The following is a 21,447-nucleotide window of genomic DNA, read 5'->3' on the forward strand; positions in this document are numbered from 1 at the left end:
GAGATGTAATGAGAAACTCCTTGAGGATGTGAAAATGAATTTCGTATTCAAAATTCTTTCTTTTTCATATTCTTTATTCCTCTCGAGATAAATTTTTTTTCGTCACACGTTTCACCTCTAAGTATATATTGACATACAATCCGAACTAAAACTATAAATTCCATACTTTGCCTAAAGATTCACTTTCAGATATTCTCTTAACTTGTCATATGGATTCTGGTTCTGAATGTAATTAGTTATTTGTGCATAATTCCTTGCAGGTAACCCTATTTCTAGTTGAATCTCATGTCTCAAATCTACATCATCATGGTTACTTCTTATGACGGGTTTCCTAAAGTACCATTCTATGCATAAATATGCAAGTGAGTATAGTCTTTTTCATTTTACGAGCACTTAAACTACGATATTGCCCATAAATAACAACAAAATTTCGCTTTATAATTCCAAAAGCATGTTCCACATCCTTCTGTAAATCCATTTGTCTACAAAGTAATTCACCGACAGGGGGCTGACGGTAAAACTGAACTAAGGTTGACCGTTTTGGATAAACCCCATCAACTACCCATGAGTGTGTTGACAGTAATTGATTGTGAAATGGACTTTAGGACAAATTCTATACTTTAGATCTTTAAATAGAGGCGATTTGTGCAAAATATAAATGTCATCTTGTGAACCCGGAAGACCAGAAAAAATGTGTCATATCCAACAATCATAAGAAGCAACAACTTCAAAGATAACAATTGATTTTGGGTAATGACCCTTATATTGACCGACCTAATAAGTAGGGCATCTTGTTCATACCCAATGCATATAGTCAAGACTACCTAGCATTCTTGGAAATCCCATATCCTCATTTTGCTTTAATATTCCTCTAACATCTTCCTCGGTTGGTGTTCGTAAATATGTTGGACAAAAATAATTGACATTTGTTAGAGCATATATCAGTTGAACTCACCAAGCGTTGGTATGTCAAGTTTGGTTGTCATATTTTAGTATCAAAACCCATCTAGAGTAACTTGATTAAATATTAGAGTCAACTTCGTTTAGGTTAGACTGGAAAGTCTAGGAATGTTGAGACATACAAGTATTACTCCGAGACCTGAAAAATATGAAGAAGTAACAAACTACAACAACAAAATCATCATTCCTCTTGAGGTTGGAAATATTGACTTGAAATATTTCATTCCTAACGTATCTTTCAAGTCGTTCTATATTCAGAACATAATGGCAAAGTTGTATATATTGTACATATTGTATATTACTCTACTTATGTGACATGATCATCATTATAGTATGATCATAATATTAGGGAATTAGACTACGAAGTGTAACGCTTATCTTTTGAACTTCATAGATATGACATCGATATAATCTTGTATATATTGTTATGATTATGTGAATGGGTTACGGCGAAAATTTCATCATATGAAACAATGTTTTACATTTGTTTAAAGGAAACACTTTAATGAACTTGATTCGTGAATCGAAAGGGAAATCATTAGGCTTATTGGTCCGGCTATTCATTGCATATCTATAGTTGACCAATATGTGTGATATGGTAGAACCGATCTTAACTTTATTATATATCTTAGTATAGCTAATCACAATGTCTGACTTATGATTTGGCATGACTGGTTTTTATTAATTGGTGTGACCGATCCTAAGTAATCACCATGTGATGGTATGATCGATCCTTGTAATTGGTATGACTGATCCTAGTAATAGGTGTGATAGATCATGAGTATATGTAACCGATCCTTGTAATTGGTGTAACCGGTCCTGGTAACTGATGAGTGCTAAAAAGTGCATATTTCTATATATTTTTCTTGGCATTTAACTCCTCTTTTGTGCATTAATTCTACATTTTATCCCATATTCTGTATTTTCATTGTTTTCAAGAATAAATATTTTTCTTACTTAATTTTGCATTTTTAGGTAATAAATAAAAGTCTGGATGACTTGCGGAGCGGAAAAGAGCTGAAGAGTGATGAAAAGCCGGAAGAAATTACGCAAGGAAGCCGCGAAGAACGTTGTGCACAAAACCAAGAGGCTAGGAATGGTCTTGAAGAAGAAGAATTGTCCTTAAAGAAGATATGGGCTTGGCATACCCAAGGCCCAAAACCCTTACTCAAACACATTTCCACTATCCAAGCCCGTCTCGGATTTCAGCCGTCAGATCGAAGCATTTCAGCATCCTACGGTCGCTCCATCATCGCACATCAAACTCCGAAGCCCCCGCTTTACATCGCAACGCCCATCTCCATCTTGGGTCGTCCGTTTTGCTACATCCCTTCATCCGACGGTCGCTCCACGCTTACCCCCGTATCGCCGTTGGATCCACCTACCATCTTCCCATCCATCGCTCCTTGTCGCAGATCATCAAAGTTCGCTATCCCCGATCAACACCCTAGCAACCGAACACCTACACCCCAAACAAACAGACCCTAATCTCATTATCCATCGAGCTCTCTTCTCCCCAAATCCTCTGCAACAACCATCCCCCAACAGAGCTCTGCTCTCTGCCTCCCCTCGAGCTTCACCACTTCCATCTTCTTCCCCGACCACAAGGACACCACCACCATCACCCCCTACCTCTCTAGCCACTTATTACATCAACTTCTCAACCTTAGAACCCTAGTTTGGAAGTTGATGAAATAGGTGAGGTTAGAGATAGAAATTGAAGCATGAGAGAGGAGCAGGAAGGTCAGAAGAAGCATGGGTCGAGTCTATTTGCATCAGAGGGTGAGTTAATTTTATTATTTCTCGAAACCCTAATCCTGCTGATTTGGGGATTTTCAAATTAGGGTTTGTAGAAATTTAGGGTTTTGTAAAAACTATAAATTGATGTTATGGGTGTTGTAGAAATCATCTCTGGACTAGCCAGTAGACATTTGTTCTGTTTCAGTGCAATTCCAATTTCAGTTCTTCTTATGCAGTTAACAGTGAATGTGTGCATGTTGTTTTCAATTATCTTGAATGTTGAATGTTGCTTGAATTATCATACTCAATGAATGTTATTGCTAGTTACAAGTTTAGCATGAGCTAAACTGCATTAGGCTGAGGCTCAGTTGAAGCCTTATGCACTGTCAAATGACAAGTTGCTAGGATAGTTAACTCCTTGCCCTGTTTTGCTTGAGCATTGGGAAGAGATTAATGCTCATAGTGCCTGTGATTGATTGTTCTGTCAAAAGACAGTCAATGCTAGGGGCAAACTAGGGAGCAAATTAGTTTTCCTCCCATTCTAGATGTATGCATAGGATTTTCAACTCAACCTAGAAATATGTTGTTTGATTAGGACACAAGGTGGATCCTAAGCCTTGGCTTAACCACAAACCCTTTGCAATCACTTATAATTTCAGTTCTGTTTTGGTTCCCTGCTAAATTTACCTTCCTTCACTGTTTTTCTTGCATTTTGAAGTTGTTGTGCACTGAAATCAGTGCACAAACTCCCCCTGCCCTTGGCTTACAGCCTTGGTTACCTGCTATTGTTATTTTATATCCTCTGCCATTTAATCTTTGCTGTGCTGACATCTTGTGTTAATTGCTTTGCTTTGCTAACTGTTTTAGTGCTATTCACTGCCTTCATCCATCACTGCTCACTTCCATAGTGCCTTGTCTCCATTACTAGCTTAGGAAAACTTCTTGTATGCTCCCACTCCCTATGGACAAACCCCTACTCATCCCTATACTATAAAACTTGGCCTTGTATACTTGCAAGTTTTGTGTGCAACCCCATTTTCACACCAGTAACTGTGTGACCGATCACAAGTAATACCATGTGTATGTGGAACCGAGCCTTATAACTGGTGTAACCGATCCTAGTGAATGGTGCGACCGATCACAAGTATTTCTGTAATTAGGTATAACCGATCCCAGTGATTGGTAGAACCGATTGAACCCATGTATGTGATTTGGTATTTGATCAATCACATAGTAGTCTTGGAATATAGGGGAACCAATTCTAAACTTGTTTGGAAGTGTGGTATAACCGATTCCAAGAATGCAAATCCATGTATATATGAAATAAGGATTTGCAGTGAAAATATTTCAACATCGTTGAACACAAACAGTAACTCTTATCATTTATTGTTCGAAGATATTCCTTAGTACTCAAGGAGATCCTGTGCCGAAATAAATTGAGAATCTTTTAATTAAGGTTTTTGGTTTGGTATGCTTTAATTACTAGCAATTAAATGCATATCTCTAGAGAATAAAAATTAGTAATGTGCATTTATTAATTGGAGATTTTCTATTGAGAGATTTTGGAAATATTGGACAAAGCATTTATTGGAATTAGGAAAACCGAATGGAGCATTCATTGCATATCTTGAGAATAATTTCGTTTTTGGAAAAAATTTGGTGTCCAAACATCCTTGGTCTATAAATAATTAAGTTTGCATTTCTAGCAAACCATCCTAAGAGCCAGGCAAACTTCATTATATGTCGTTTCTGGTGGAGCCGTTTATTCCGTGAGGAAAGTATCGTAATTAGGTGAAATCTCTTATGACCGCTCGTTTAAAGACTTATGTGGGATCAAGAATCTCTACGAGTACCGTTGGTTGGAAAGTAAATAATTATAGTGTTATTAGTTTTCATTGATTTGATTGACCAATGGTTGTTGAAACTTTGATTTCACCTAGTTTGTTTATGCTTGAGAATCTTCTCTTCTGATGTAAGATTCACTCAAACTAGATCGAAGTATCGACGGGATCTTAGTCGTTAGATCTAAAGACATCTTATGATATTTCATTGTTAACAGACTACGTTCCGTGCGTGACTGACCACAAGAGATTCAAGTGGTGTTGTGCAGGTTTATTGAATAAAAGAAGATTTGAAGACGAAGAAGGTTTCTTATTGCTTTTCGTATCTTATGAATTGTGTGCATAATCCTTGATCGTCTGGGATCCAACTAGAATCAGATTTATTCAATTGATTAGTTGTGTGAGATTGACATCTCAATATATCTCTTTGAGATCCATTTTGATTGAGTGCGAATCTATACTTGACTATTTCAGTAGTTAAAGTTAGATTGATCTAACTACACAAAGGAGTTTATTATATTAAGCGGAGGAGACTTTGTCAAAAACTAATCTATATCTTGTAGAAAAGATTGATTAGAGTGGTTACCAAATAAATTCTTCCTTTGCTGTTTGGAATATGATCCGGACTTGCTATTCACATGCTCTAGAAGTCGAAGGCGCATGGATACTGAGGGAACTAAGTATCTAGGGGTAGTCTGCTTGGTCTCAACTATACGAAGTTGGTTTAGATTTTTTATAGTGGCTTAATTCTGAGAGTATTCAAAACTGGACTAGGTCCCGGGGTTTTTCTGCATCTGCGGTTTTCTCGTTAACAAAATATTGTTGTGTCTTTTACTTTGATTTCCATATTATAATTGTTTATTATAATAAAGTAAAATACACATACGTTAACCTAGCATTAATTGATAGTGATCCTATAGATTTTGGTTATTACCGAACCTATTATCAAGTAACATACTTCGTTGTTGTATTGTCTCGATTTTATATCCATAGTCAATCACACAAGTTTTGTTGTGCCATATTGTCTCGATCTTGTATCCATAGACGATCACTTTCGGTAGAGGACTTAGAGGTTGAAACAAAGAAATTGTGGTGTATTTGGGTACCCTCGTCTTTTCATAATTACCTCGTTAAACAATGAAAGATACTTGTATGAAGTTTTTTTGCCCATGCAAAGATACCCATCGTTCAAATTCGCAGGTTTGCCGTAATCTAGAATCCTTAGGGCCGAAGTAATCATTTTTTCTTCAGGACTATGACTCTAATATGCGTGTATCAAATTGATAACTAAATTGAGGTTCTACCGGACAAAGCTCATTGATAATCTTTATCACAAAGTGCCTGGCATGTGGAATCGACGTTGCAAATCTTGATCAGAGTAACACAAATAGGAAAAAGATGACCGTGCATCAACTTCTGGTGGAAACCGTTCTTTCCTTCCCTCGATATGTATATCTTCTTGTGAATGCTTTTTTTGGTTCTGGAGTTCTAGATAATTGGCCCAAGTGTATCAACATCATAGTGTTGTTTAGTTCTCTATCTTCATCTATCTTATCATCAACTTGTTGTAATATCGGAACATGCTTTTCTTATTATGATTTAAACCGATCTATATGAATTTGCATCTCTTCATTAGAATAAACCATTGATTATGAAATTTAAAGTAAGTAAATGGAGAATATAAGTAAAAGAAATAGGTAAATAGTGTAAAATACATGTAAAACTGGGTGTGAGTAAATTGATGAAGTATGGGGCATATATTTAAAGATAAAATAACGGGAAAAATAACCATCGAGTGATGGAATCTCCAACGCCATCGATCGCCTCTATCGCAAATGATATACGTCAGACCGTTGATCACAATTCTATTGCTTAGCCCTTTTTCCATAGTGACACGGCTGGTTTGTCAGCCATTTTTCCATAGTGACGCGGCTGGTTTACCTCGCCACCTGATTGAGCTGCTAGATTAGCAGAAATGTATTGCAATTCAAAAAAAAGTGTTGTCTATTTGTTAACACTAGTTCTCTCTCCTAGCAGTTCCTCGCAGGTGAACTAGCAGCTATATAGTTACGGTGAATCATTCAGCGCTGACCGATTTACTTTTTGATCTGACGACTGAGATTTAAAGCGCAGAACGTTTCAGCGCTAAGTGGTGGTCCCAGCTGACGTGGACTGCTAATCTAGTTGACAGATTAGCGCTCTCATAAACCTTAAATAATTGTCCTACCTGACGTGGATTGCCAATCTGACTGCTAGATTAGCACGCCATTTGACTTAGCCTTAGGAACCAGCCGTATGATGTGAATTTGCTTGTTGTGTAATACAAGCTTCCTTAGATTATAAAAGAAAAAAAGAAGTGCTTCCTCGGGTCGGCACGATTCTTGGCTCTTGGCCCGTTTGAGTTTAATGTATTACAATTTACACCTCGCGGAGTTTCATTAAACCCTTTCCAACATTCTGAAACACCAAAACCCTTTAAATCAATATCCCCGTCAGTTCTTTTCTTTTCTTTTCAAATTCTGATACCTGGAGTTACAGCTTTTCTCACCGGTTTCCGGTAAGACTTTCAATTCTTTCTTTATCTGCTGTGCTATTTCCTTAAGATTTATTCCACATGATCATCTACATAATTTCAAACATTCTGAGATTTTAGGATTAGGGTTTTGGTGATATTTTGTTTTTTCTTTATTTAGTTCAAAAAATCTTGTTAGCAAATCTCTTTTAAGCTGAATAAGAATATCTTGTTTGCTTCAGGTAATAGTATAATGCAATCGTTGAGTAGAGGAACTCCCAATGGAGTTGCAATATCTCCATTACCAAACCAAAGAATTACAATTTATTCCAATCTCATTAGGTTTTCCTCCTCCCCATTCAAACTTCCCAGCACACGCTCACTTCCAGGGTCAAGATTGAAAGTTTGTAGTTCCATGAAATTCATCCCTAATGTTGCGAAACAGACTTCTACTTCGATGATCACTGAAACAAGTTCACTAATTCCTCATAAAATTGGACTACTTGTTAAAGTTATTATAGCCTTTGGTCTTTTGAGAGTGGGTTTAGAGCTGATTCATAAACTTTTGAGGTGGGACTTCCTAGATGTTAATGACCTGATAACAACTCAATTTGATGGAAGAGAAATCTTTGGATTTGTTGAAAGAAAAGAATTGTTTGGTATAACAGTTAAGATGAATGATGGAGAACGGGTTTTTATTTCAAAACGAAAATCAAATGGTGTTATCACCAAGTTTGATCATCAAGTGAAGAATGGAGAGCGTGTTAATTGGAGATTTACAATGGAGCTGGAGGTTGAAATGAGTCAGGTTGACAGAATTAAGAAAGAAATCTGTAAGATCTTGGAAGAGGACGAAAATTTGGTGCAAGAAGATTCTTTTGTCGTTGAATGTCACTTTGATTTTCCTAATAGAACAGTAGTGGTACGTAATTTAGGTTTTGACATTTGTTTCTGAAGTTACTTTATCTGGAATTAGATTTATTGATTTTTCTTTTTTTTCTTTGCAGTTACTAGTGTCCTGCTTTACCAAGACTGACACACATGAGGATTACTTCGCAATTAGAGTACGTCTTTCTATCCATTCTCATGAATATGATTCATTAGTCTTTAGGTTATCAGTTGATAAATGATAAGATAAAATATACTCATCTCTATGTTTTCCTGAGCTTCCCTCACCTTTTGTGTCTGAGAAACTTCTGAACACTGGGAACAAAATGCTCCTCCATCAGTAAATTTGATCTTCCAACTTTAAAACGCTACGCTGAAGTAGTAGTACTAGTTGAGCATAGTAACATAGACAGAAAGGAGAGATGGGGAGTGAGGACTATTAATCTTTTGATTCACGGGTTTATCGGATAATGACTGATAGGTCCGCTAGTTATTGTGATTCTTTGTGTTGTATTCCACTTAGTACCAAGTCAGGTTGATATCTATCAAAATTCAGAGCATATCAGTCAGGATTTAAGTTTTCGTTGTAGATTCTAGAAGCTTTTGTTTAATTGGGTTCGAGTAAGCACTCAGATTAAGGTAAACTGCATTCTAGATTTCATTCTAGGAAAACTGCACTCAAATTAATGTAACCCCTTTCGATACAGCTGTTCCATTTCTATCTATGATAATGTGCATATGTTATGGTTGTAATTATAAGCATTTTATTGAGTATTGTGACTCCCCCATATTAATCAGCTGATGGTCGAACTTTAGCATCACATAATTGTTTCATAAGCACACAGTGAGCATGTTCAAGTGAACGAATTTTAGTTACCAGGTAAGAAATCAATGTTAGCATAATGAGAATGTGATACTAACTGTACAACGTTTTATTGCGCAGATATTTGTTGACATTTGTTTGTCGGTTCACGTTCATATAGATTCTTAAATGTTGATAAGTGGATCAGGGGATATGTAAACATGTTTTATGGTCACATTTGATGTTCTTTAATAACATGTAGCCCGTGTTGTTCACCATGGTTATTTTGCTTTTCAGGATGCCTTGCTTCTAAAATTGAGGCAAGCTTATTGACACTACTAGCTAGTTCTACAGCAGAATTGCTTCTTCCAGAGTTCATAATATTTCTCATAATCATCAAGTAAAGGCGATATCTCCTCTCTACAGTGAGGGGTTTGTACATTTTACTGTCTCTCTATCTCTCTATCTGTAATATTTCTTTCCTTCTGTTCATTTTCTTGGAAAGGGGGTGTAAATAATTTTTGGGATAGCTTAGAATCATGCGAGAAAATCATTTGTCTTAGTCCTCTCAGTAAATTGTGATTTGCTACAAACATAGAATATCGGTCAACTTTTAAACGCGAGTAAAAAATACCACTTCTGTGAAAGAGAAACTATACGTTGGTCTTTGGAGTCCTCTGTCATCACCTTAGAGTTGACGCGGAAGATGTTGCTGGTCTCTTTCTCTCTCTCAAAGTGTCGCCTCTTTTGAAAAACATAATATTTGTGTATGATTAAAGATGCAATTCATACTTTTGATTCTCTTTTATTGGAAACTAGTTTTTCAGTTTCAACAACCTGTTCAAATAGGAGCTTGTTCCTTGCCTGCCTTATGGACCCAAACAAACAAAAACTGTTCCCTTTTTTTTTGCTGTTCGGTAAGCAAAAAGATGGCTCGAGGCAAGAAATACTGAGGAAGCAAATGCTCACAAAATCATTTCAGTATGGTTGAATTGATTTTACATCACTCCAAGAGAAAAAAGAAAAAGAAAAAAAAGGGAGAGTACCGAGTTTCATGTAGGACAAACTGAAAATTCGGTACCCTTGGTTGCGAAGGACATCAACTAGACTTATCTGTTAGAGGCAGATTGGTATCAAAAGTCTTCACTTAGGTTGAAGCAAATCTTAGGTTGCGAAGGATATCAACTAAGAGAATCAATTGCGTGGAACCTTGCGAGGTTAAAGAGACATAAGGAGCACGACTGTAATTGAATCACTTGGAGGGTGGATCTAGTCACAACTACATTCCATGGGAAAGTCCGATAGTAGGTTAGTGTTTGTAGCGGCTTAGTACAGTTTGGTGTTCAAATCTTGACGGGGTCCCGGGATTTTGCTGCTATTGTTGTTTCCTCGTAACAAAACTTCTGGTGTCTTGTGTTTTTCCTTTTCCGCATTATATTGTTTATCTTTAGAATATGATTTACACAAGTAATACATATTCGATTCTAGTATATACATCCATATAATTAAGATCAATTATGAGACTTGTTTCTTGTAGAATTTATCTCGAAAGATAGATAACGAGTTTCAAACTTGGCAGAATTCAGATCTGAAAATTTGGATATGACTAGATGGATCATGTATATTAATTTTTTGGATCATCCAAGTACTATTCTTAACAATCAGGTTCATGGACTCCATTGTCTAAACTTTCTGATCGAGAAGAGATAGAGATATAAACTATATATACATATATTGTCAAGGATCACTAAGTTGGATTACTTGCAGTTGTATTAGGTTTTGTCCATACAGGTTGCCGAACGAAAAAGTTGGTGATCTACTTGGTACCCTCTCCTTTTCAAGATGGATTCTATCAACACACATGGGACATAGTGGGCTGAGATATAGTATCTCTAGTTTAAAACTTATTTTGCACATGTGAGTTCCCATATCAGAATATTGAAACTTACCAAGTGTTGGTGACAAAGAAAGAAGATGATATGAACCTATAAGATTTCTGACCAATAATTTGTGCAACATTGTGAAAAATATTATCTCCAAACTTCTTGCTAGTAGATTAAAACTCATCCACCCCAAATTAATCTCTTTGGCAAATAGCTTTTGATCCGAGAAGAAATATCTGTGACAATATTATAATAACATATGAGGTTGTGGACTATTTGAAAAAGACAACAATTTATCCTGGTATTATAGGAGTTAAACTTGATATGACCAAAGCATTTGATAGAATGGAGTTGTCTGATTCATAAAAGGTTATGGTGAAGCTTGGATCTTCTTCTAAATGGTGCAACATGATTCTCAAATGTTTAAATTCTTCAAAGATATCTCGAAACTCCTCTAGATTCTTTCACTCCATCAAGAGGTCTGCGACATTTTATTTCTCCATATCTTTTCATCATTGGAATGGAAGGTTTTAGCACGCTTCTCAAGAATGCAGCTCAGCAAAAATAATTATTCATGTCCAACCAGCCCAGCATTGCCCTTGAAAATGCGGGGGTACAACAACCACACCCAATAACTCGTTTGGAAATCTGAGAGGACTTACTCCAATATACTTTCTAGAGAATCAACTAGACAGTCAGACTCAATCTAGAGAAAAGTATATACAAGACTTTATATCTCTAACTCTTAATTCAATCTGCAATCAGCAAATAGAAATTTGCGATCCCGATTGAATATAAGAGAAGTAACTTGGACGATACCAAAGACCAATGTTCAAGGATCAATCAATTTCAATCAACAACCAAAGGTTGGATTTCCTAATTGATCGATACAACGCACAACTTGTGATATTTCAATTATATTACAAAAGATAATGCGAAAAAGAAATAACACAGACACCAGAACTTTGTTAACGAGGAACACCGCAAATGCAGAAAAACCCCGGGACCTAGTCCAGCTTTGAACACCACATTGTATTAAGTCGCTACATACACTAGTTTACTACCAATGAACTTCAGACTGGACTGTAATTGAACCTTAATCAATCTCACACTGATTCAAGGTACAATTGTGTTCCTTACGTATCTGATCCCAGCAGGATACTACGCACTTGATTCCCTTAGCTGATCTCACCCACAACCAAGAGTTGCTACGGCCCAAAGTCGAAGACTTGATAAACAAATCTGTCTCACACAGAAAAGTCTATTGGACTAGATAAATATGTCTCCCACAGAAATACCTATGAGTTTTTGTTCCGTCTTTTGATAAATCAAGGTGAACAAGAACCAGTTGATAAATCGGTCTTATATTCCTGAAGAAAAGGCTAGTATTATCAATCACCTCACAATAATATTAATCGATTAACGAAACAAGATATTGTGGAATCACAAACGATGAGACGAAGGTGTTTGTTATTACTTTTCTATCTTGCCTATCGGAGATATGAATCTCGATCCAGTTTTACAATTGTACTCAACACGATAGAAACAGCAAGATCAGATCACGCAACTACAGAGAAAATAGTTGGGTCTGTCTTCACAATCCCAATGAAGTCTTTAAGTCGTTAACCTACAAGGTATCGTGAGAAACCTAATGTTAAATGAGAATTGACTCTAGATATGCAACTAGTAACACACAGAAGTGTGGGGATTAGGTTTCCCAGTTGCTAGAGTTCTACTTTATATAGTTTTCAAATCAGGGTTTGCAATCTAAGTTACCTTGGTAACAAAGCATTCAATAATCATCATTAGATGAAAAAACTTATTCAACCAAGATAATATCTTTCAGCCGTTAGATCGCACTTAGCTAGTTACACACAAATAAAATGTACCCTCATTTAGGTTTATGTAACCGTACCTAAACGTGTACACCATGTTGGTTCAACAATAGTTAACTGAGGTTAGCCATATGATCACTATAATATCAACCTTGTTCATCTTAACCATAACTAGTTCAAATGACTCAAATGAAACTAGTTAAAGAGTTGTTCAATTGTTATATTCTCATAGAAGTATACAAGAACACAATTGAAGAAAAATCGGTTTGATTCACTCGAATCAATTCATGAACATTATAGCCACGGTTTGCAAAGATTTCATTCCTTATTATACAAATGTTTAACTTCATGTACACCACCGATTTTAGAACTTTAACCTTCAAGTATGAAAACGGGTATGCATACTTGAAATACCCGGACCAAGATTGGGTTTCGCCAGTACGAAAACGGGTATGCGTACTTCCAATCCCAGCAGAAATATTCATACATGAACCTTGCGCCAGCACGCGAACGGGTACACATACTTAGGTTCTCGGATTTCTCAAGGCAACAGGTACGCGTATGGGTACGCACACTATAGTTCCCAGACATGGATTACATATGTGCAAGAGTACACAACATGTCATATCCAATAATGGTTAAGTGTTCTAAACTCTTATTTCAATCATAGAAACTTTCTTAGAGGATGAAAATAACCGTTTTCACACACTATTAGCATCAAAGCAATTTTCAAGTTATTGAAATAATCATAATGAAACATTCGAAGTCTACACCAAATGATTGTATCACACAAACCATGTAAGATGTTACTCGGAAATTTTCACATGATCATCTTTTGACTTGCGTTAAGAATATAAGATGAACTTGGTCGAAGCGAAAGCTTTCCAACACATATTCCGAGAAATATTTTAAGCGAGTTAAACTCAACTCGAAATCTCAAATGTGTATAATAAAAAACTATATCATAACACGACTTATGTCTCAATATAGGAGATAGAGTAGAAATAGACTCTACAAGTGATAGATGAGTTTCAGTCTCCATATATCTTTTGTTGATGAAATTCCACAAGATCCCCTTAGTAGTTCTTCGTCTTCAAATGATGAACGCCGTGAAGTCTAAGGCTCAATTACACAATCTATGTCCTGGTCCGAGACATCTATAAATAGACTAGAAATCAAGACTTATAGTTTGATCACTAACATTGACAAACATGCTTGAGATAGCAACGCATGCGAGTTCGACCGAGCAGTGCTCTAACAGCCCTAAAATTACACGCTTGTTCTTTGCAGATGATTACATCTTTTCCACCAAAGCTACTGATGCATTTATTCTTAACCTAGATAATATTATTCATAAATTCTCATCTGTCTCGGGGCAACTTATAAATTTGGATAAATCTAGTGTGCACTTCAGCAAAAGATTAAGTCAATAAGCCTATGAAGAAATTTCTAAGATGTTACTAAAAATGAGAGGGCACCAAGTATACCACTAACTTTTTCGTTCGGCAACCTGTATGGACTAAACCTATTAAAATCATAAGTAGGTCAAAGAAAAGACACTTGAAGAATATTGTAAATAAAGTTTTTCTCTTTCTCTTCCTAAATTAATATGTTCAAACTTAAGGTCTGTGAACCTGATTATGTAGACGAGTTCACGGATGATTTCAAAAATCAATATCCAAGATCAATCTAGTCTTATCCGAGTTCAGAGAATCTGAATTCTAACAAGCACGAAACTTGCAATCTATCTTTCAAGATATGAATTCAGGAAGAACAACACTTGTTTTTGATCTCAAATAATAAGGACTTAAACTATCTAAATTGATTATGTACTACTTGTGTTATGCGGAAAAGGAAAAACACAAGATACCAGAAATTTTGTTAACGAGAAAAACTGCACTTACAGAAAAAACCTCAGGTCCTTCTCCAGCTTTGAACACCATATTTTATCAAACTGCTACAGACACTAGCCTACTATCAGACTTCGGACTGGAATGCAGCTGAGACTGAGTTAACACTCCAAGCAATTCGGATGCAGTCGTGTTCCTTACGTCACTTGAACCTTGCAATATTTTACCCACTTGATTCCCTTAGATGCTACAGACACTAGCCTACTATCAGACTTCAGACTAGAATGTGGATGGGATCGAGTTAACACTCCAAGCAATTCGGACGCAATCGTGTTCCTTACATCATTTTAACCTTGCAAGATTTTTACCAACTTGATTTCCTTAGTTGTCGTTCTTTACAGCCTAAGAGTTTCTTCAACCTCGACGAAGACTTTTGATACCTATATTCCTCTAACAGACAATCGCAGTCCAAGATTTGACTTTAGTAGACTAGAAATAAAGATATAGTTTTATATATCAAACAATGATAACGAGCTTGAGATAACAAAACTTGGGAGTTCGGCCAAGTTCTAACAATTCCAAATGTAAAAGGTGAATCTAGAATAGACTTATTTGGAAGTTAACTTGTTTACTTCAAGAAAGAAGAAAAAGTGCTTCAACAAACCGATTGATAAGATGAATTTAGACTTCAAAAATAGCAAGGAAAGCTCATAAATCAAACTGGAAGGACAATCTAGATTAAACCCACCCTTGGGGTTGTTGCTCAATACCAAGCGAGTGTATTGAATATGCGTGACAATATGCTACTAAGATAAATAACATACAAAGAAATTACATTTGAAGCAAAGAAGGAAATAAAGGTTTCTGTCTTAAAACATGAAGAGAAATATGTTTTCCTAAGAGATATGGGGGTTTGGGTTTCAAAGACACTAAGAAATTCAATCTATCTTTAATGGCAAAGTTATCCTGGAAAATTGTAAATGAAGAAGATGCAAAATGGTTTAAACTTCTAAAATCTACGTACTTTAAAGATAAACATCCTCTCACAAATTCTCTTACCACAAAAGGAACTTATATATGGTAGAGCATACAAAAAGGATTTGAGATCATAAAGAAGCATTACAAATGTGAAATAGGAGATGGATCTGCAATAAAGGTATATCAACATAAATGGATCCCAAAAGTTGGGGCAATGATCTTCAACAGAACACGAACCAGAACACGAACAATGGAAATCCGAATATGAAGGTGGAAGATTTAATAAATTTAAAACTCTCACTCTTAGAAAATAACTGTCATCAATAATCTTTTCAGCCAAGACCAAGCTAAAATTTTTTTAGTAATAAATCTTATTGAATGAGCTATGGATAAGCTAAGATTCCTCATCACTAAGTGTGGTAAGTTTACTACAAACTCTACCTACAAAGAACTGTAAAACAAGGATATATACTTCAAGCATCAGCAAAACCATCAGATGCCTGTAAAAGATTGGCTCAGATTATATCGCATTGAACTGCCTTATAAAATACAACAATTCTTATGAAAATGCTGCCATAATATCCTTCATGCGAATGTTAATACGGGAAAGTTCATGAAGGACATACCTTTTACATGTCCTTTTTGTAACATTGAAGATGAAAATGCTTCTCACCTGCTCATGAAATGCAATTATGCCATAAATGATATGTTTTGGAGTTTCATCTTCTTTGCACCATTCTTTAAATCCAAAAAATGAATTACAAGACTGGACTGAATCATGGTTTGATCAAGAAGACTCTCTTGAAGCTTAAAATCCTTAGATAAGAAATCTGACGGCAGTAACAATGTGGCACATCTGGAAATCAAGGCGTGACAAAGTCTTTGAGGATAAGTTGCATCATTTATAGAATTAAAAGTTTTTGCAGTTGCTATGAATTAAATAACTGCGTATTAGTTAAACAGAATGTCCATATTCAACAGAGTTAGCAAAACGAAAACCGACTTAACTTAATATATATGCATTCATTCTTACTGAATTTGATAATGTTGGTTATGTTCTTATCCTGCGTGACCATGCAGGTTATTTTATGGGGGATATGGATTACGCATCAAGATTCAGAGATATAAAACAACCAGAATCTCTAGTACTACTAAAATCTCTCCAGTGGATTCATCAGTTGGGTCTTAATCAAGTGATTATCGAATGAGATAATCAGAAAGTTGTAAAGTCTATAATGAAGAAATTACAAGTTGCCAGGGGAAGACCAGAAGTTCTTAGCAGAATATCAGTCCAGATTAAATAAGTTAGGTAGTTTTTGGTTCAGCTTGGTAGAATGCAATTGTAATTAAGCAGCAGATAGAGACTAGCTAAGGATGATAGAACTAGTGTTAAGTTTCAAACTTGGTGGAATGATCCTCCGGATCTTCTTTGTAATATCTCTAGTAGGGAAAATATGTAATTGAGACATGTGCTCCTAGTTTGGAGGTTTGTCATATTTGATTTATTATATTATCGATAACAAATGTTTTCGTTTGCTCAACAAAAAAAAAAAGGTCTCGCTCTATATCATGATTAATAATTTCCCAACAGGCTTTATAGAAAGCTCCAGGAAATCCATCTGGACCTGGAAAACTATCTGAGTCCATACTAAAAATTGTTGCTTTTATTTCCTCTGCACTAGGAACTGCATTAAGCATTTGTTGATATTCTTCATTAATTACTTTTGGAATAACATCCAGTAAATGATCAACTTTCTCCACTTCTTTATACTTGAATTTCTGCTCATAATGATTCACAAAAATTTCAGCAATTCTCTCTTGGTTTGAAGTAGTCTTTCCATTAGTATCTTGAATTTCACTTATGAAATTTCTTGCTTGTCTAATCTTCAAATTTGCATGAAAAAAACCAGTGTTTGAAGAGCCTTCTTTAACCCATTTAATCCTTGCTTTTTTCCTTCATCATAGAATTGAGCTGAGTTTCCTTGAAATTATAAATATTTTGAGCTTGAACCAAATTATTAAAAGCCTCAATATCAGATGAATTATTGTCAGAAAAGAGCATAGAAGCTTTCACTTTTTCTTCAGCTTCCTTTATATGCACATTAACATTGCCAAATACTCTCCAATTCCAATCCTTAATTATGGATTTTAACCTCTTCAATTTATATTGGAAAATGTAAGCTGGATTTCCAGAAACTTCTTCAGACCAACATTGTGCAACAACTTCCATAAAATTTGGATGGGTCTTAATCAAGTATTATCGAATGAGATAATCAGAAAGTTGTAAAGGCTATAATGAAGAAATTACAAGTTGCCAGGGGAAGACCAGAAGTTCTTAGCAGAATATTAGTCCAGATTAAATAAGTTAGGTAGTTTTTGGTTCAGCTTGGTAGAATGCAATTGTAATTAAGCAGCAGATAGAGACTAGCTAAAGATGATAGAACTAGTGTTAAGTTTCAAACTTGGTGGAATGATCCTCCGGATCTTCTTTGTAATATCTCTAGTAGGGAAAATATGTAATTGAGACATGTGCTCCTAGTTTGGAGGTTTGTCATATTTGATTTCTTATCTTATCGATAACGAATGTTTTTGTTTGCTCAACAAAAAAAAGAAGGTCTCGCTCTATATGTGTGGGACGGTTTTGGAGTGGTCCAAAACCATGGTTTGTTCAGAATCACTAGAATGACACATGTAAGAGAAGTTTTGGATTCAGAACCGCTAAAATTTGGACATGGGGACAGTGAATCATTTGTAGGTCTTACCTGAATGTCATGAGACTCGCCAAAAAAGTATTTCATGTTCCAAGTGGTTTGGAGAATATTTGTTTTAGAGTTCGTCTACAAATTTTGAATATATTTTATGGGAGCGTGAAAAATTAATTACATCCGGAAAACACACGTTTCCAGATGAACAAAAACTGATGATACAGAATTATCAGGGGAAATTGTTCTTGAAAAATTAGGCTAAACAAAACCTAAATATTTGATGTAACCACACAAGCTTTTATAACAACAATTTTTTGTTTTTTATGTGAGTATGTCCTAGCAAATAGTATGCAATCAGAGAAGTCCTTAACATGTACGAGACCTAGTGCGAAAAAAATTAGGGTTTGTTATGTTTTGTACTTCTTTTGTTTATATACATACAAATCAGACAAGGACAGAAAACTAACAACTCATTAACAACTTAAGGACTTCTAATATATCTATAATACAAAACAACATAGGTTTTGGAGCTTTGGACGGGCGAATAATAGTTTGAAAGACAAACAAGTGATCCGACCATCCCAGTTTCATCCTAGCCAAAGACATCTAGCGGCTGTGGTGTTTGTAACCTTCTTTCATTATGGAGATATTAATAACCTCTTAATAAACTGAAAAAATAAATGCTCCATTAAGAAAATAAACTGAAAAAATAAATGTTACAACCATTGAATTTTTTTGATAAAATAATCTTTGACCCGTATCTTTAAAAAAACAAATTAGTCATCTTTTAACAACCTGCAAAATACAAAAATTATTAGTTTTTTTCCTAAGTCATATATATTATTAAAAAGAAGAGAACCAAAAATTGGAGGTTACAAAAATAAGGAAAAGAAAAGAAGGACAACTATATAGGCCCAGAAAAGCAACAAAAGGAGCCCAACTTAATAGGCCCAGAAACATAAAACAACTAGACTACAACCCAGCTTTTTAAAAAACTCTGTAATACATAGTTCCCGGCATTTCAATTCTAGTAAGAAATTTAGGTTTACCAATGAAAATCTTCCTTTCACCTGCAATAAGCTTGGCTGCCTTCTTTGCTACTGTGTCAGCTGAGAAATTTCCTTCTCTGAAGCTATGATTAAACTGAATTGAGGAGATTTTCTTCATTGCTTTAACCATCTCATTCTAATGAACCAAGGAACTTAATTTATGGAAAAATTCTGATATAAACAGTTTTAGAATCTGAACTGATAATTATATGCTTTTCACCCCATTCAACAGTTAATTCAGCTGCACATACCACATCATAAGTTTCTGTAATATAATTGGTAGCAATACCAATACCTCCATCCATACCCCCAACCACCTGACACAGATGATTCCTTACAACAGTACCAAATCCCGCTGCTCCTGGATTACCCACTGATGCTCCATCACAACAGAAGAGAGTAAAACCTATTTGTGGAGGAATCCAGTAGAAAATTTTAATGCACTGAAATTTGCTTTGTCTGCAACCCAAATTGAAGAAATCAATTATTTGAAGATCATAATTCTGATTCCATTTTGTGCCCTTCATTCTCAGTCCTCCTTCAGATACCATTTTTATTATTTTTTGCTTGAAATGCTGAATATTTGGCTTGACCTCCTCAAAATATTTTTTATTCTTTTGAAACCATAGTTCCTTGATAACAGAGCAAGCAACAGTAATCTAAACTTCTTTCATGAGAGGACTTTTATTATTTGAATAGTTCCAGATATTATCAAAAGAATGAGGAAGACCAACTTCAAAGATATTGCAGATCCAGCTCCAAATTTCTACACTAAAAGAACAGTGCCATAACAAGTGATTTATACTGTCTTGGCTTTCCTCACATACACAACATCTGGAAGCTAATTCGTATCCTCTTTTCACCATGACTGTGTCATCTATAAACACTCCTTGAAGTAATTTCCAAACATTGCCAGCTATGCTAGGATGTAGGAAGGAATTCCATATTTATATGTTTCAATGCAGTTCTGGTTCTTTGTGTCTTAAAATAGCAATGGCTGAGTTTGCTGTGAATTTACCTTGTAAATTGCCAGTCCAGATTAGCTGATCATGCCCTATCCTCAGCTCAGGAAAATTGTTAGCATTCAGAAGTTGTTGCATCGCTATTGGCACCTCACATCTGTTGTTGTAAATAAGATTTGCCACTTTCATATGCATATTATTCTTCACATAAGAATTGAACTCAGTTTTGAGGATTAATTGACTATCTCCATCCCAAATATCATTCCATACTGATATGCTTTGACCATTGCCGACACACCATTTAATCTTGTCTTGTAATACATTCCAAGCCCATTTTAAACCTTACCAAATGGTAGATCGCTTCCAGTCATCACTCCATTGCCCTTTTTTATTTGTGAACTTTGCTTTGATAAACATAGCCCAATCTTCCTCTGAGTTTATAATTCTCCACATCATTTTCATGAGAAGAGCTCTGTTAATGACCGCTAGCCTTTGAATGCCCAAACCTCCCTCATTATATGGATTGCAGACTTTCTTCCAAGACAAAATAGTATAATTTCTGGTTTCTCCATCACCTGACCATAGAAAATTTCTTATGATTTTTTCACAAATTTTAATCACATATTTAGGCCATTTGTAGATTTCCATATTATAAATTGGTATACTTTGCAGCACTGACTTGATTAGCACCAATCTGTCTTGAAATGATAAAAGCCTTCCCTTCCAAGCTGTTAACTTTTTTTGCATTAACTCAACCATTGGCCACACTGAGCTGATTTTTACTTTGCCAGGAGCAAGGATTACTCCTAAATATTTATCAGGGAATGTGCTAATCTCCATGTGTATATTCAACTTAATTAGTTGCTTCCTTAATGAAGTGGTTCCATCAATAAACAGTTTACTTTTAGTTTTATTTATTATTTTCCCTGAACCTCTTTGCTAGTCTTCCAATAGTTTTGCAAGATGCTCAACACTTTTTCTGGATCCATTGCAAAATAAAAACACATCATCAGCAAAAAAATAAGTGGGTTGGATGAATTCCTTTCCTAATCACCATTGGACTTATCAGCTTTTCTTGCACCATCTTCAAAATGCATCTACTTAAGACATCTTCCATAATCACAAAAAGAGTTGGAGACAAAGGATCTCCTTGTCTCAAGCCTCTTCCAACATAAAAGAAGCCATGTGGTCCTCCATTTATCGACACAGAAATTCTTGCAGATTCAAATAAAATTTTCAACCATTGACACCAGCTATTGGAAAATCCATACCTGCTCAGTACTTGAAGTAAAAATTCCCAGCAAACTGAGTCATATGCCTGTGATATATCAAGCTTCACTCCTATATTTCCCCCTCTCCTTGTTTTCTTCATTTTATTCACCATTTCTGAAGCCAACAGAATTTGGTCTTGAATGCTTCTGCCTTTGATATAGGCTGACTGT

At 35.5% G+C, this 21,447-nt stretch overlaps 1 protein-coding gene across 1 annotated transcript; it reads left to right on the forward strand.

The window, feature by feature from the left end:
* The first annotated feature begins 6,996 nt into the window (after positions 1–6,996).
* LOC113278526 (mechanosensitive ion channel protein 2, chloroplastic-like) lies at positions 6,997–9,546 on the forward strand. The gene is made up of 4 exons (XM_026527346.1): positions 6,997–7,098; positions 7,296–7,975; positions 8,061–8,117; positions 9,041–9,546. The coding sequence occupies exons 2-4, from the start codon at positions 7,307–7,309 to the stop codon at positions 9,074–9,076; spliced, it is 762 nt and encodes a 253-aa protein (XP_026383131.1). The 5' UTR covers positions 6,997–7,098; positions 7,296–7,306; the 3' UTR covers positions 9,077–9,546.
* The last annotated feature ends 11,901 nt before the right edge of the window (positions 9,547–21,447 follow it).

This window comes from Papaver somniferum, chromosome 5, assembly GCF_003573695.1.
Source record: "Papaver somniferum cultivar HN1 chromosome 5, ASM357369v1, whole genome shotgun sequence".
Lineage (NCBI taxonomy): Eukaryota > Viridiplantae > Streptophyta > Magnoliopsida > Ranunculales > Papaveraceae > Papaver > Papaver somniferum.

What these genes read in the sequence shown, in the direction of transcription:
- LOC113278526 (XM_026527346.1), top strand. Translation starts at nt 7,307, where the DNA reads ATGCAATCGTTGAGTAGAGGAACTCCCAATGGAGTTGCAATATCTCCA. An exon ending in TTCCTAATAGAACAGTAGTG is followed by an intron (nt 7,976 to 8,060) that starts GTACGTAATTTA and finishes TTTTCTTTGCAG; the next exon opens with TTACTAGTGTCCTGCTTTAC. An exon ending in AGGATTACTTCGCAATTAGA is followed by an intron (nt 8,118 to 9,040) that starts GTACGTCTTTCT and finishes TTTGCTTTTCAG; the next exon opens with GATGCCTTGCTTCTAAAATT.